Source organism: Pygocentrus nattereri, chromosome 1, assembly GCF_015220715.1.
Source record: "Pygocentrus nattereri isolate fPygNat1 chromosome 1, fPygNat1.pri, whole genome shotgun sequence".
NCBI classification, from domain to species: Eukaryota; Metazoa; Chordata; class Actinopteri; order Characiformes; family Serrasalmidae; genus Pygocentrus; species Pygocentrus nattereri.
This window is the reverse complement of record NC_051211.1, coordinates 18,537,706-18,552,181: the sequence shown is the minus strand read 5'-3', so window position 1 is coordinate 18,552,181 and position 14,476 is coordinate 18,537,706. Positions and strand designations below refer to the sequence as shown.

Below are 14,476 nucleotides of genomic sequence, written 5' to 3'. Positions count from 1 at the left end.
ATACTTGTTATAATCTTGTTATGATGTCCAAACGGCCTGACTGCGTGTCTTTGGACTATGGGAGGAAACCCACGCAGACTCGGGGAGACCCGTGGTCACTGCAACTCAGCTTTTTTAATCACAGGCATAGCGGCTACATACATTTGATGTCAAAGACGTTTCATAAAGCAGTCAATCAAAATACCAACAACGCATCACGTGATCACGTGGCGAGCCATTTCAAACGATTGATTTCGGGTGTACATACGTCATTCTTCATAAACTCGTTTTGTCGTCGCTATTTTGGTAACATTTTTGTGATATCATTTTCTTTCTTATGAGAGTTTCATATATTTTATGCGAGGTTCAGATACCCACCCCCACACTAAAATCTGAGCTCGGTGACTTTGTTTGTGTTCACCTGCACAGCCTCTGCCAGCAGGAAGCACGCAGGCCCGAACAGCGGAGGGATTTCCTGGACGGAAAATATTCCCACTACAAAAAAAGACCTGCAGTAACACTACAGTAATTTCTGTAAGATTCATATAATTCCTATTGCAGTGTAGTAAACTAGTGTGTAGCTGGCGTTGCTAAATTTCCTTCGGGATCAATAAAGTATATAGCTATCTGTCTGTCCGTCTGTCTGTCTGTCTATCCGTCCAGTCCACAGTACTATACCCTGCCACAGTCAGGGAAATGAAGACGCCATCTGCTGGCTGCGTTTTGAATCGCTATCATTCAAGCGCCTGTGACCGTTTCACAAAGTGATTTATCACTACGCTGTAATATTTCGGTGACCTAAAGAGACTACGAGAAATTAAAACTGAACTAAAAACCACGTGAAAATTCCCTCACATCGTCTGTCACTGTCAGTGTTGATTATAACGGTTGACACTGCAGGTTATGCTGCACAACTTGTTAACCTGCGTTTGCAAACAACCAGCACCACTGTTGTCTGTACGCAAAACAGGGCTATTGTAGGATAGGATAGTATGAAAGGTAGATGTGCTAGGTATTTTTGATTATACACTCATGTGTAAAAAATATAGAGAATATTTGGTCTCACATTAAAAACAAACTAGCTTGGCAACTGGCAAGTTTTTAACTGCCATCAGTGCTTAGCAGGACAATATAGACTCTCTGTACAAGTCTGTCTACAAGTTGATCCACAAAGACTTTTAAAGAAATCAACACTTTCTCTATTATCTACTATTTTAATTTGTGCTAATTTATTGACAAATGCTTCGTTATTAAGAATATTTTAAAAATGAATGGGCTTGGCCCATTTTTTAGGAGCAGATCTTTTTAATCTTTTCTGTTATAATGGAAGTAAATTCATACATTGTTTGACTTAAAGAATATTGGGGAAAATATCACAGAGAAGAAATATGGATAAAATGTAATACTTTGGAATAAAACGTATCAATGTCGAATTGTTCATATGTATATATATATATATATATATATATATATATATATATATATATATATATATATATTTTTTTTTTTTTTTTTTTTTTTTTTTTTAAATCTATGGGACATATTATACCAGCGTGAAACCTCTTCAGTTGACGCGTTACAATACTATTTATTTATTATTATTATTTATTTTTCATAGCGATAAAATTAATCTGGTAATAAAACTACTGATATTAAAAAACACACTGCCGACTCAACAAGTAGCGTTTCCGGCGACGTACCGGAAGTACCGCCCGCAGCAGCTCGGCCCGCTGTGCTGAAGATGGCCCATCTGGAGCGAATATCGAGCGGATTCTGATGAATTTGGATGATGGCTCTGCGGTCTTCTCCCCGGTTTATCTGATAACAGTACATTTTCTACCTGCCGCATCGCGACACGCCGCCAGGCTGCCTTTGCGGTAAGACTGGAGCTGCAGCGCGCCTGCCGGACTAACTCGCTCTGCCCTCGGTAGACTCGGTAAACACCGCTCGAGCTGTAGAGTCAGCCTCGACATGGCGTGTGTGCCTATCTGACTCCGGGATGCCAAATACAGATATAACGTCCTTATTTTAAAAAGTCATTCTTTACAGTTCACGCAGCTAAAATATGCGTTTTACTCGACTTTCCCGTTCCATCTTAAATAGCTACGGTAGAACGCCTGCAGGTGCCAGAAGTGGCGGAGTGCTGCGCCATTTATTAGAACCTACCGTTCCACCTTAAGAGTCTGTCGAGTTTTCTGTAATAATCCTGTTGAAATGAATCCCCATGGGGATCTCCTGACTTCATCAGAGACGGTTGTCTGGCATGACTGTGATGATGCATAGACGAAGGAAACTAACAGGTTCAGATGGCTGGTAGTTATTCGGCGGCAGGTGTGCTGTTTTCAGTGTTTACTGGCCTTTGCTGGCGAGTGGAGCCTCATTGTGCTCAGCTGTGCTGTAGCCTGTACTGATGAGAAAAGAGCTGATCTTAGGGTCTTATTAAAAGTTTGATTGTGATTCACAGCCTACAGTCATTTTAAGAAGACTGACCATTCCTGGCATGTTTACAGACATCATGGACTACGAGCTGGAGGAAGATAAACTGTAAGTGCTGCAGTCATAGACAACAATTTGAACACCCAAGTCAAATAGCTTGTATTGATTTTTAAAGTAAAATCACTGAAGACATTATCCCTGTGGTGCTTTATATGACAATTGTCTGCAAAACTCAGTTTATTTGTTGAATTTACATTTTGCAAATAATTAAAATGTAAATGTTCCCCAACTTTAGCACACATTTTATGGTTTAATATTTTTCATACTATGTCAAAATAGATGGTGCATTCTGTAGAGTATGGTGATTTACATATTACATATGTAATTGGGGGGCAGTTATGGGCTAGATGTTAGGGAGCCAGCCTCGTGACCGGAAGGTCGCCGGTTCGATCCCCAGAGCCGACGGCACATGACTGAGGTGTCCTTGAGCAAGACACCTAACCCCCAACTGCTCCCCGGGCGCTGCGGATTGGGCTGCCCTCCGCTCCAGGCAAGTGTGCTCACTGCCCCTAGTGTGTGTGTGCTCACTAGTGTGTATGTGGTGTTTCACTTCACGGATGGGTTAAATGCGGAGGTGAAATTTCCCCGTTGTGGGACTAATAAAGGTCACTTAATAGATTTTCAAAGTCTTTTTCTTAATGGTTTATGGATGTGATATGTGGTATTTCATTTGTGAAACATTTTGTGATTCTTCTGTAGAGTTTTGTTATATACATAAATATTTGCTTCCTTTTGTACCACTAGTAAGTTCTCATTGCTGCATGACATTGCATGATCACTTCTTCCAGTTCAGGCCATGTTGCTGCAAGAAAGAAAACAACACTATTGCTTTGGCTTCTCTGCACCTCTAAGTAAAACAATAGTCATGTTCGTTGATAAGACTGTGTTGTGCTTCCCCCTGCAGTGGGATCCCCATTGTTCCTGGCACAGTGACCTTGAAGAAAGATGCACAGAACCTGATTGGGATCAGTATAGGGGGAGGCGCACAGTACTGTCCCTGTCTCTATATTGTACAGGTTAGTGCTGGGCAAATTTATCATTCACAGTACAGTGCCAGAATTGGTACAACAATATTGGCTTTGAGTTTTTGCAGTATTGCTGAATTCCAAAGACTGCTGTGTATGTAATTTGCTTAGTGCTTCAGATTTTTTTTGAAAGAACGGTTCAAAATGCATAAAAACTAGATAAATAGTAAATTTCCTTTCTAGAACAGAAGCAAGACTTATCCATGCAAACTTAAATTTCATCTGGCACCATGAAATAGAGTTTGGAAAACATATGATAAATGAGTTATTAAATACTGTGCAGGACTGATACATGTAGTCTCTTTTTTTCGGTTAAGGGCAAAACCTGGATTCCAGCGTTTAGAAACAATGGAAAAACTGGAGTTGTTCAACAGTGCGTAAGAAATGCGCAATGCTAGTTATGGTCATGATCACGGACAACAACCGCTGACATTTCTCACAACTTTATTCCAACCAAGAACTTGGATGTTCACAATATTTATATAGTGGCTTAGTAATTGACAACATTAAAATGTGCAAGTGAGAGTACATTTGTCAATTCAGCGTTCTCCACTCCGTGCGGTTTATCTGAACCTTTTATCTCTCTTGCGCATATTGGACAGCACAACGAGAGCAAAAGGCGTGTTTACACCATTGCGCCACATTTATTTATTAGCAAGCAGAATACAATTGCCTGGACTTCCGTCGATTACCCTCACCCCTTTTTTCTCTGCTGATGTGATGCTTATGTTCACTTTTGATGTTTAAACTAAGATGTGGCCTTTAGTAAATTGTTGTATTTGGACTGATGGCGAAATGTGATGCATAACAGAAATATGAGTTTTTATCATTTATCAAGTGCAAGGGGGAATCAGTGTGTTAGTTTATGTGCCTTTGTGTGTTTTGTGGATGTGGGTCAGGTGTTTGATAACACACCGGCAGCGCTGGAAGGAACACTGGCAGCAGGAGATGAGATCACAGGTGTGAATGGAAAAACAGTGAAGGGCAAGACTAAAGTGGAAGTGGCCAAGATGATCCAGGCTGTGCAGGTAGAGTGAAGTGTGAGCACATTTTTTCCCAGAGATGAATGAAACCAGGGTATTGTGGTATAATGCAGTTTCTGTTGACCTTTTGATGTATTAAATGTAGTTTGAGAGATGTGATCTATGTTTGGAAAACTGAAATGTTATTCAGACGCTGTGCAAAAGTCAGAGACCACCCAGACGTTATTCATTTTTCAGTGTCACCAAAAAAAAAAAAAAAAAAAGGACAAATTTATGTAACGGAAAACAACAAAACCTGTAATAACAACCACTATTTTATGGCTATAATATTAATCCTGTCAGAATGGAATTTGTGCACCTGTAACTCAGAAACTCCCAAAACCCTCAGTGACTTTATTCCCTTTTGAACAGACGTTAACATTAAAAGAAAGGCAACGTGGGATTCGTAACAACTGAGCAGGGCCTAGTAGACCACCAAACTGTTATCATCAGATAAACAGCACTTAAAGCTTTTATCTTTGAGAGAGAGGAGAAATCAAGCTCTACTTTTGCTTTGAGAAAAAATAATCACAGGTGTTTCTGTCTGTGCTTCCACTGTAAGAAAACCACTCAACCCCGTGGGTCTGTAAGGATGTGTAACTGTCAAGAATTAGAAAAAGAAGAGTACTTGCTTTTTGTCTTAAACCTGAAAGATGAATAGCTTGTACTTGATGGCTGTTTAGACCGAAAAAGAAATACATAGCTGGGTGGTCTCTGACATTTGCACAGAACTGTTCATGCTACACTCGTGCTTCAAGGAACAGAAGTGAAATTGTGTATAAATTCATAACCACACCTGAAATTTAGACAGAATTGAATTTGCCTTTAAAAAAAGGAGGTAAACCAAATCTTGTTAATGCAGTTTCTTTCTATTTTTGCAGGGTGAAGCTGTGATTCACTATAATAAGCTGCAGGCTGACCCTAAGCAGGGCAAGTCTCTGGATATAGGTAAGAGAGAGAAATGGGACATGGTTGAAACAAAGAGGTGTGTGTCTTGAGAGAGTGCATGCATGAGATTGAGGAACAAAATGGTGGCATTAGTTAAACATGAGGTTGGGTAGTGTTATTTTACTGGAGAACTTCACCGGATTTAGTCACATTTAAATCTGTCACCTCAGTCATTTTTTAAGAACTGCGCTGCTTTAGCTAAGATTCCAGTGTCTTTTACCTGCTAGAAAACAAACCATAGAAATGACCCCAGGTTATGTTAATCCTTTGTGAGTTGAAATGTTGGTTAGAAAAAAAAAAAGAAAAGAGTATTGGAGGCACTTGAAAAAGTGTTTGTTTTTTCTGTGGGTTAAATCAAGCTGATATGTATTGTCCTATTTCAAGTATAATTCAAGATGTTAACAGAATTTCTGTTGTAAATATGTATTACCCTACTATAATCCCATCACAGCAGTAATTTACAAAGAATGAGGTAATGACAGAAAACCTCAGGGGAAGCTTAAGTGCTGAGTAATATGAGCCTAATATAAGAGAGTGTCTAATGTTAAATTCTGCAGGATTGAAAGTGGTTTTGTGTATGTATATGTGGGTAAAGCTGTGTATGTTTCCTCTCAGTGCTGAAGAAGGTGAAGCATCGTCTGGTGGAGAACATGAGCTCAGGAACCGCAGACGCACTTGGACTTAGCAGAGCCATTCTCTGCAACGGTAACTACTTCATAGATGATGCATGTAAATGTACACTACTAGCTAAAGGTATAGAGGTTTCTAATTGGATGCATTTCAAATGTCCAAGACATATTGATTCAAAGGCTTCTGCTTGAAGTATTCAAGATATTCAAATTCATGCCAGTGTATGAATCAATGTTCAAAAGAACAGATATTTTTAAAAAGTACTGTTTACAATTGTAAGTAGTTTTCATTTTGCATCTTGGGGTCGGAAAATTGTAGAGTTAGAACCACAATCACTAGATCATCCTCATTACAGTGTGCTTCTCATTAAAAGTTAATTCCCCATTTTCTGTACATTGTGGCTTGGATGCTGCCCCTTTCACACATTTGCGTTATGTGAGGCTATATTGATGGACACCCAGGGGTTAAATTGGGCTGGATCGCACTGGAATTGAGCTCCAGCACCTTTGATTAGACTAGATTATTTGCTGTTGTTTATCCTGATCAGTCAGCTTGCAAAGCCAGACACAATTTATGACTGAAAAAGCTAAATTATACATTTGCTCATACTGTAGTCCTGTTACATGTAAATAGGTTTGTACTACATTTAACAGCCTGGTATAATTATGATGCATTCTGTTGCTAAATGTTCTCAAAGTTGCACATTTGAACTTCGTACGCTAGGTAAAGCTAGGTTTATATTGCTAATCAGCTCTATCAGTTGGTTAAACTAGTTAGTAATGTTCTGTAGGAAGGCTGGGGTTGCAGGGTTTAAAGATGTTTATGGGGAAAAATGGTAGTCAGTTGGCTATAAAATGTTGCACAAAGGTGATGTGATTTATAGATGTTCATATTTTTGTTCATTTAGATGGGCTTGTAAAGAGACTGGAAGAACTAGAAAAAACTGCAGAACTTTACAAAGGTAAAAAATACTTTAATTGGTTAATAATGGATTTTTTTTTTACACTTAAACATGATTTCTCTCTCTCGATTGTATGTGTACAGGGTTGATGGAGCACAGTAAGAGGTTGCTCAGAGCTTTCTTTGAACTGTCACAGACTCACAGAGGTGAGGCATCACACGACTAATGGGAAACATTTCTTGCAGAGGGGTGGTGTATAGTACTGTGCAAAACAATGACCCCACCCTTTGTTTATTTAATCTTCAGTCAAAATATGTTTTTAGTGACAAGAGGAAAAAAGTAAAAAAAAAAAAAAAGCTTTATTACAGCTTCCATTCTTTTCAGGAAACTTGCTTTTAGCTTTCTAAGGAAATCTGCAGAGATGTTTTTCCACAACTCTAAAGTTTAGTCTGAGAAGTTGGTTGCAATTTGTGCTTCTTTTAATGCTAGTCATTCCAAACACATTGAGTGGTATGGAGTGATATGCGTTGGGTATTAAATCTTTGGGTGGTATTAAATCTTTCAGTCTGAAGCAAGAATAAAGCTTGATCTGTTAAAGATGAAAGCTTTAAGTACTGTTTATCTGGTATTGACTGTTGTGGTGGTCTACAAGGTCTATTAGGAGTCATGTTTTCTCTAAAACCTCCTCTCTCCTTATGCAAGTGTACGGGCTTATTTCTTCTCAGAAGTGTCTATTGGGAAATACCTTTTCGTAAATAGTCATTTTGACTGGAAATAAAATAAATGAAAGGTGGTCTCTGACTTTCATAGCACTGTACATGATAATATGTCTAAATTTGAATTCTTCTCTCTTTCTCTCAGCTTTTGGGGACGTGTTCTCAGTCATTGGAGTAAGAGAGCCGCAGGCTGCGGCGAGCGAGGCCTTTGTCAAATTCGCAGAAGCTCATCGTAACATTGAGAAATATGGCATTCAGCTCCTCAAGACCATAAAACCTGTGAGAAACTTTGACTAGGCTCGGACCTTTCAGTGTGGGCTGTGTGTGGGACTTGTGGGAAATTGCACAGATCCTTTATCCTGAATCAGTTGGCCAGTCAGATCCAACACATTATATTACACAACCTCCTCTGGTCAGCTCCGACTTGCTAAGGACAGAAAAGGATGGAAGATCTGCTTTCTAACTGTGTTTTCCCTGTCCTGTGACTAGATGCTGCATGATTTAAACACCTACCTGCATAAGGCCATTCCTGACACCAGGCTGACCATCCGCAAATACTTGGATGTCAAGTTTGAGTATCTGGTAAGAAGTTTGACAACGAGTGCCAAAGGACCAAGAGCTCAAATCAAAGGGAATAGTGAATACTCATTATATATCCAAAGCTTGTTATTCAGTAACCGCTTTGAATTATTCTGTATCTAATATGAATTATTCAGTAGCTAATAGGAACTGTTCAGTATCTTCTATGAACTATACAGTGTCTACTTTATTCAGTGTCTACTATGATCTACTTAGTATTTATGTATTATTCAGTTTTTACTGTGAATTATTTAGTAACAACTATGCATTATTCAGTGTCTGCTAGGGATTATTGAGCATCTCTTATGAATTATTCATTACCTACTATAAATATTTAGTATCTACAATGAACTATTCAGTATCAGTCAGTGTAAGTTAGGTAGTTATGTGTGAAGATTTAGTGTTAGCCCTTGCATGTATCTTTTATAGTTTTAAGGGCTAAACCATTTTAGAGTAGAGATAAAAAACAATACGTTTTCATGTGTTTCTTGTGCTTTGTGTGTGTGTGTTAGTCATATTGTCTGAAGGTAAAGGAGATGGATGATGAGGAGTACAGCTGCATCGTGAGTTTCTCATATTTTATTTATTCTTATTAATTAAATCAGTATAATTAATCTTTTTGTAGATAAAGGTTATTCACACAGTTCTATACTCATGATAGGATGAATGTTCAAACCTGACCACAGATCTTAAATTGACCACATCTTCATCTGTGGCCGAGAGTTCCCGATGACACAGTTAAGCATGTTGTCATTAGGAAGAGATAACAGAATGATTATTTGCCTGGGTTTCGCTCAAGTAATTTTAGACCTTTAATTTGATTAGGCATCATACTAAAATGGTGTACAGTTTTGTGAAAAGTAATTAAATATTTTCACAGGATAGGTTCATTATGTAGGATTAATTAATTATTGAATGTGAAGTGTTTGAGCTACATGGTAAGGAAATCTAAATTCTGAAAGGGAGCAAGAGAGATACACACAGAACTACCATGTAAGTGCTTCTAGTATTGACGCCTTTATGCTTATTCACTTCCTTACTAACAAGCTTGATGGTTGTTTTTTTTTTTGTTTGTTTGTTTTTTTTTTGGCCAAATTGTGCCTTCCTCCCGCCATTTCTGGTGTACATACAGGTGTAGCATTTCAGTCCCAGCCTTTCCAGAATCTGTGAAAAAGTGAAGTTATTACTTCTTTAATATTTTGTGGCTATCAGATGATACATTTTAAAATGAATAATGTGGGCACTGAGAGTCACTGACTCACTGCTCTTATTGGGGAAACTGTTTTCATAGATGATTCAGCTGATTCAAGGATGATTCTCTTTGTAAAGATGCAGTAGTTGAAGTGCTGAATTCTTTAATTCAAGGTTGAAGTGGCCCTGTTAATCTGTGGTGTGCACGCATGTGTGTGTTGTGCAGGCTTTGGGTGAGCCTCTATACAGAGTGAGCACAGGAAACTATGAGTACCGGCTTATCTTGCGCTGTCGGCAGGAGGCTCGCTCACGCTTTGCCAAAATGCGCAAAGATGTCCTGGAGAAGATTGAGCTGCTGGACCAGAAGCATGGTGAGTTAGTGCAGTTTCACACTTGTCTTCAATATTTGAGTGCGCACCCAAGATGGATTGTGGGTGGAGAGAATCGTTATTGCATTATCGCTCATTCTTGAAATCGTGGCTCAGTTGTTTAATTCACGTTTGTTTGTAGTTATTGCAGTGTTCCATGGAGTAATTGCAGTGGAAATTAAAAACAAACATATCAAAAGATTCTTGGCAGTTTTAGCTTGACCTTTAATTTTCTCCAGTTTTAAACCTGAGTGATGTGACATCATGTATTGTTAAATTAGGAATTTAGGCTGAGTAAGTTTGCAGTTTATACAGGGGGTTCAAATCTAGTAATGCTGAAAACTTAAGTTTGTAAATGATGTTCAAATTGTTATTACATCTGTTATTAAATACAGTAAAGGCAATTTAACATTGTCCGACCTAATAGCTTAATAATAGGCCACAATAACAGTAGTATAGACAGACTTAACATGGTAAGCTTTAGCCATTTTATCATTTAAACACGAAGTTATTTATATGCTGTTATTACAGAGTTAAGCAAGAACAACGTTTCTGAGCACAAACATGAGCATGTTTTATTTTGCCTGGTTTAAGCCGGCTGCTCTGTGGAATTACATTACTTGGTTTGTACAAAATTAATTACTGTAGGAGAAGCCTGCTGCAAATATAGAGTTAAGAGGCTCTTCAGTCTTTAGGTTAGGAAAACCTCTCTGTCAGTATTCACTTAGATGGTCTGCTGGTGGCTCAACAAAAATCTGCATTGACCATGAATATGCAAATTAACATATGTTAGCATCAGTGTTTTCAGTGATGTAAGCATACAGCAATAAGAGCAAACAGCTGTTGCATGTTATTCGGACTGCACAATTTTAAGGGGGACCAGGAATCCATTCTCCTGACCAGACTGTCTCTGATCTGAAAGAAGTCTGAAGTGTTCCCTTAGAGCGCAAAGTGGCTTTATAAACTGAATCCCAATGTTCACTGTAAAATAATACTCTCCATAATGATACTGAAGCTGCTAACAGCAATTTGTTGGGCTGTGTTGCTTTCAAAGTGAGCTCACTCATACAGAATTACAAATAGAAGAAACCGGTTATAGCTAAGCTAAAACAAGCTGAGACAAGCATGAGATGAGCATAAATGCGGTGCAAAGCCATGTAGGTATCTGTTCTGTCAGCCTAGTGGTAAAGGAAACAAAGTGATTTTAAGTTGTACATTCACTTTTTTTGAATTTGCTTTAAAACAAAGTATGAGTAAGTGTGTTGGTTTATTATTATGTTCCAGATCTTTGATGCATTAAAACAAGTGAATGCTAAAACTGATTTAATATGATCTTGTTTTCTAGTGTGTATTAATCTTCTTGCTGCTGCATTTTGTACAAGCTGTAGTTTGTTGTGGTTGTAGGAAGTCCTGTCAGCGAAGTCCCCCCGAGGCAGGAGGGGGGGGGGGGGGGGGGTTACAACACTGGACTTGGATAAGAACTTATCTGTTTCTACACATGGCCTTTTGTCCTCGGTGGACAGTGTGCCAGCCTCGGTCAGCGAAATATACTGCTTCCAGTGTTTCTGGATCTAGCTAACATCAGCTAGTCCTTAACTTAGTAAGCGATAAAGTTGTGCTACTTCTGAACTCTGTCATCCTTAACAATGCGTTCTTAGCAACATGCTAATGTTGAGGCACTCATGCTTCATAGGAGCAGTGGGTCATGTAATATATACAGCAATGTGCAAAAGTTTTAAGCAACTAAGAGGAAGCTATTTGTTTGGTCTGTAAGCATATACGCTAATATTACAGTAAGTACAAGTAGTTTTTATTTATGTCAGTGTGTTCATGTAATTTCCAAACCTCTCCTCATGGCAGTTTGCTATTATTTGTAGTAATCATGGAATACCTGGTTTGGTCAGTAAATGTATCATACTTAATAATTTATGTTAGGGAAAATACGCCGGTGATGGAATTTTACAAATTTGTGAGGGCTGGGAGCATCGAAGAACCAATCTAAAAAAAATCTGGAACCCAACTTTGTTCTTCAAACTAGCTAGCAGGATACTAACACATTTTTCTGAATAAATAAATTGTCAGTATTTATTTTGTTTGTTTTTTGTATTTATTTTAATGTTATATAGTATTTTACTAGCAGAAATGCACTTTCTGCACAGATAAAGGGTCTTAAACAATGTGCTTAGGTGCCCAAGACTTGTGTGTGTGTGTGTGTGTGTGTGTCTGTGTGTGTAGGAAAATTATATATATATCTCCTATTTTACAGTCTTGTTCAAACACAATCACTGAATTGTTAGCCTACATATTCTCCTTTGTATTTTTATGAACACAACCTCAAACCTCCAGTGGTTGACAAAGTACTATACTACAGTACACATCCCTAAACAGTCTCATACAGTGTCCGAACCCCCATAAGCAAGTCTATGAACAGATTGCTTAATAATTCAACACCAGTAGGGCAACGGTTTGATGATTAAGGGGTGTTAGATAATGCCTTTTCAAACTCTTAAGCCATGCATTTTAATTGAAAACTGCCAACTTCTCCACTGAGTGCCATGAAAAAACAGCACACACCATCATAAATGAACAATCAATAACTATATTTGATTAAATACATTTTAATCAATATTAAATACATTTGAGATTTGCTGAACTGTTGTTTTAAAATGTACTTCCAGTTCAGGACATCGTGTTCCAGCTTCAGAGGTTTGTGTCTGGGATGTCCCGTTACTATGACGAGTGTTACGCCGTGCTGAAGGAGGCAGATGTGTTCCCAATTGAGGTAGACCTGTCCCGCACCATGATCAACTACAGCAGCCAGAGCCAGTCCTACGAGGATGATGAGGAAGAGGAGGAGGAAGAGAGGGAAAAGGGGGAGGGAGGCGGCTCCGCGGGTCAAGCTGAGAACGGGGCTGAGAAACTGATAGATGATGAATGAGTGAAGGAAAGAACTGGACAGTGGCTGAGAATGAAGTGGAGAAACCGATGAATAAACCTGTCCTACAGAGTGAATGAGTGAATTAACAGCTGAGTCAGTGAGTAAGTGTATCTCAGTGAATGAATGGTGTATATTGTTGTGGAGGGAAGTGCTTGAGTGAATGTGGAAAACAACACTGTTGTTCCAAAGAGATACAGTCGTCTTTATTTGTACTCCTTTGGTAAAATCACAGCAGATCTTTTATTTTCCATTAGTGTAGTTACTTGGTTCTTTGGAGCATGTTATATTTAAAACTTTACCTCATAAAATCAACTCCCAAGGGACTATCTTAGATTTTCACTATACATATTTAACTTCTCTGAGCATCTTTCTTCAATCTGTTTTGGAGTTGGATTTGAGTTGGATTCATCTCCCTTGGGCCAAACAAAGTTAAAAATGAATTTATGCAATAGATTCTATAGAAGAGTGAACATATTTTGATAATATTGCCCATTAAGTACAAATCAAGAGTGAGTGAGTGTGTATGACTGAACAGTTGAGGATGTTCTTAGTGGTTTGGGTGCCTTCAGTCCCAGATTTCACTGCATTACATATTCACGGGAAACCACAGTAGTGAGTTCACCCTTTGTTAGCTGATCATGTTTGACAGTCATTGTTTGCATGGTTATCTGAAATCATTGGTAATTGACATTTCTTTTTGTTGCTGAATTCAGAAATTGATTTTTTCATTGAAAGATGGACCCGTTCTTTGCACACACTACGCAGATAGCGGTGCACTCTGGACCAGACCAGTGGTTTTACATTTCACAAACACTTTCAGTTCCAAAATTTTTGTTCAGTTTTACCGGTTACGTTTTTGTTTTCTTTGGAAGTGAAACGTTTTAATTCCGTTTCTGTGGTTTCTCTGCTCACTGTGGTAGAGTAGCTGTCTACAACAGGCTTGCACTATCCAACTCCTGGACATCTGCTGGCCCAAAGAGTTTATTTCCAATAACTAATGAAGTATGTAGCTAAGTATGTTCGGTTCAGGCTGGAGTTCATGTTAAAGTCTGGTTACATTTTGTAGGAAGGCTTTTTGGATAAACGGCAGTGATCTTGTAAACTGAAACATGCTCTATTTAAAATGGAAGGGATGTTTATTTATCTGCATTTATTTATTTGATTATGATGTTTAACGCTTTCTTAAAGAGGACCTAAAAAGTGAAAAGTTACAAAAGCAGTCACGTGCTGTGCTAAACTGTTTGACTGGATGGCTTTATGAAAAAAAAAAAAACCTAAGTTAATGAACACTGGAGGACCATAAGTTTAAACCTTTGTCTATGTAATGGATTTCTCTGTTATTTTTACACTGTTTTGTTCTCTTTTTGTTTTGGGTGCTTTAAAATGTGTGGGATTCAGCCTCTAATCAGCCTTTTGTGTGTCTGTGAATGTTACAGAGACATTACTATGATGGGAAAATGTACTACAGATTTATGTAACTTCAGAAAGTATATTAAAAATACATTAAAAGTATTTGTTGCAAACAAAAAAGGGGTCGACTTGTTTAAAGTTCAGCACACTTTCTGTACATGAGTTGCGGCTTTTTATTCCATATGTAGGCGACTGACGAATTACTAATATGAAAGTGACGTATCGGCATCGAGGAGGTCTAGTCGTTTTATAAACGCCCCGCCCACGGTCGCT

General features: G+C 38.4%; 1 protein-coding gene across 2 annotated transcripts; it reads left to right on the top strand.

The window, feature by feature from the left end:
• Positions 1–1,680: 1,680 nt before the first annotated feature.
• Positions 1,681–14,323, top strand: pick1 (protein interacting with prkca 1). 2 transcript variants are annotated; one of them, XM_037541464.1, is made up of 13 exons: positions 1,681–1,856; positions 2,490–2,523; positions 3,380–3,491; positions 4,400–4,528; positions 5,404–5,470; positions 6,086–6,175; positions 7,008–7,061; positions 7,145–7,207; positions 7,863–7,996; positions 8,207–8,299; positions 8,809–8,859; positions 9,714–9,858; positions 12,534–14,323. In XM_037541464.1, the coding sequence occupies exons 2-13, from the start codon at positions 2,495–2,497 to the stop codon at positions 12,791–12,793; spliced, it is 1,227 nt and encodes a 408-aa protein (XP_037397361.1). In that variant the 5' UTR covers positions 1,681–1,856; positions 2,490–2,494; the 3' UTR covers positions 12,794–14,323. The 2 variants fall into 2 exon arrangements, with proteins under 2 accessions (XP_037397361.1, XP_017571526.1); XM_017716037.2 differs by having other exon boundaries at positions 2,444–2,523.
• The last annotated feature ends 153 nt before the right edge of the window (positions 14,324–14,476 follow it).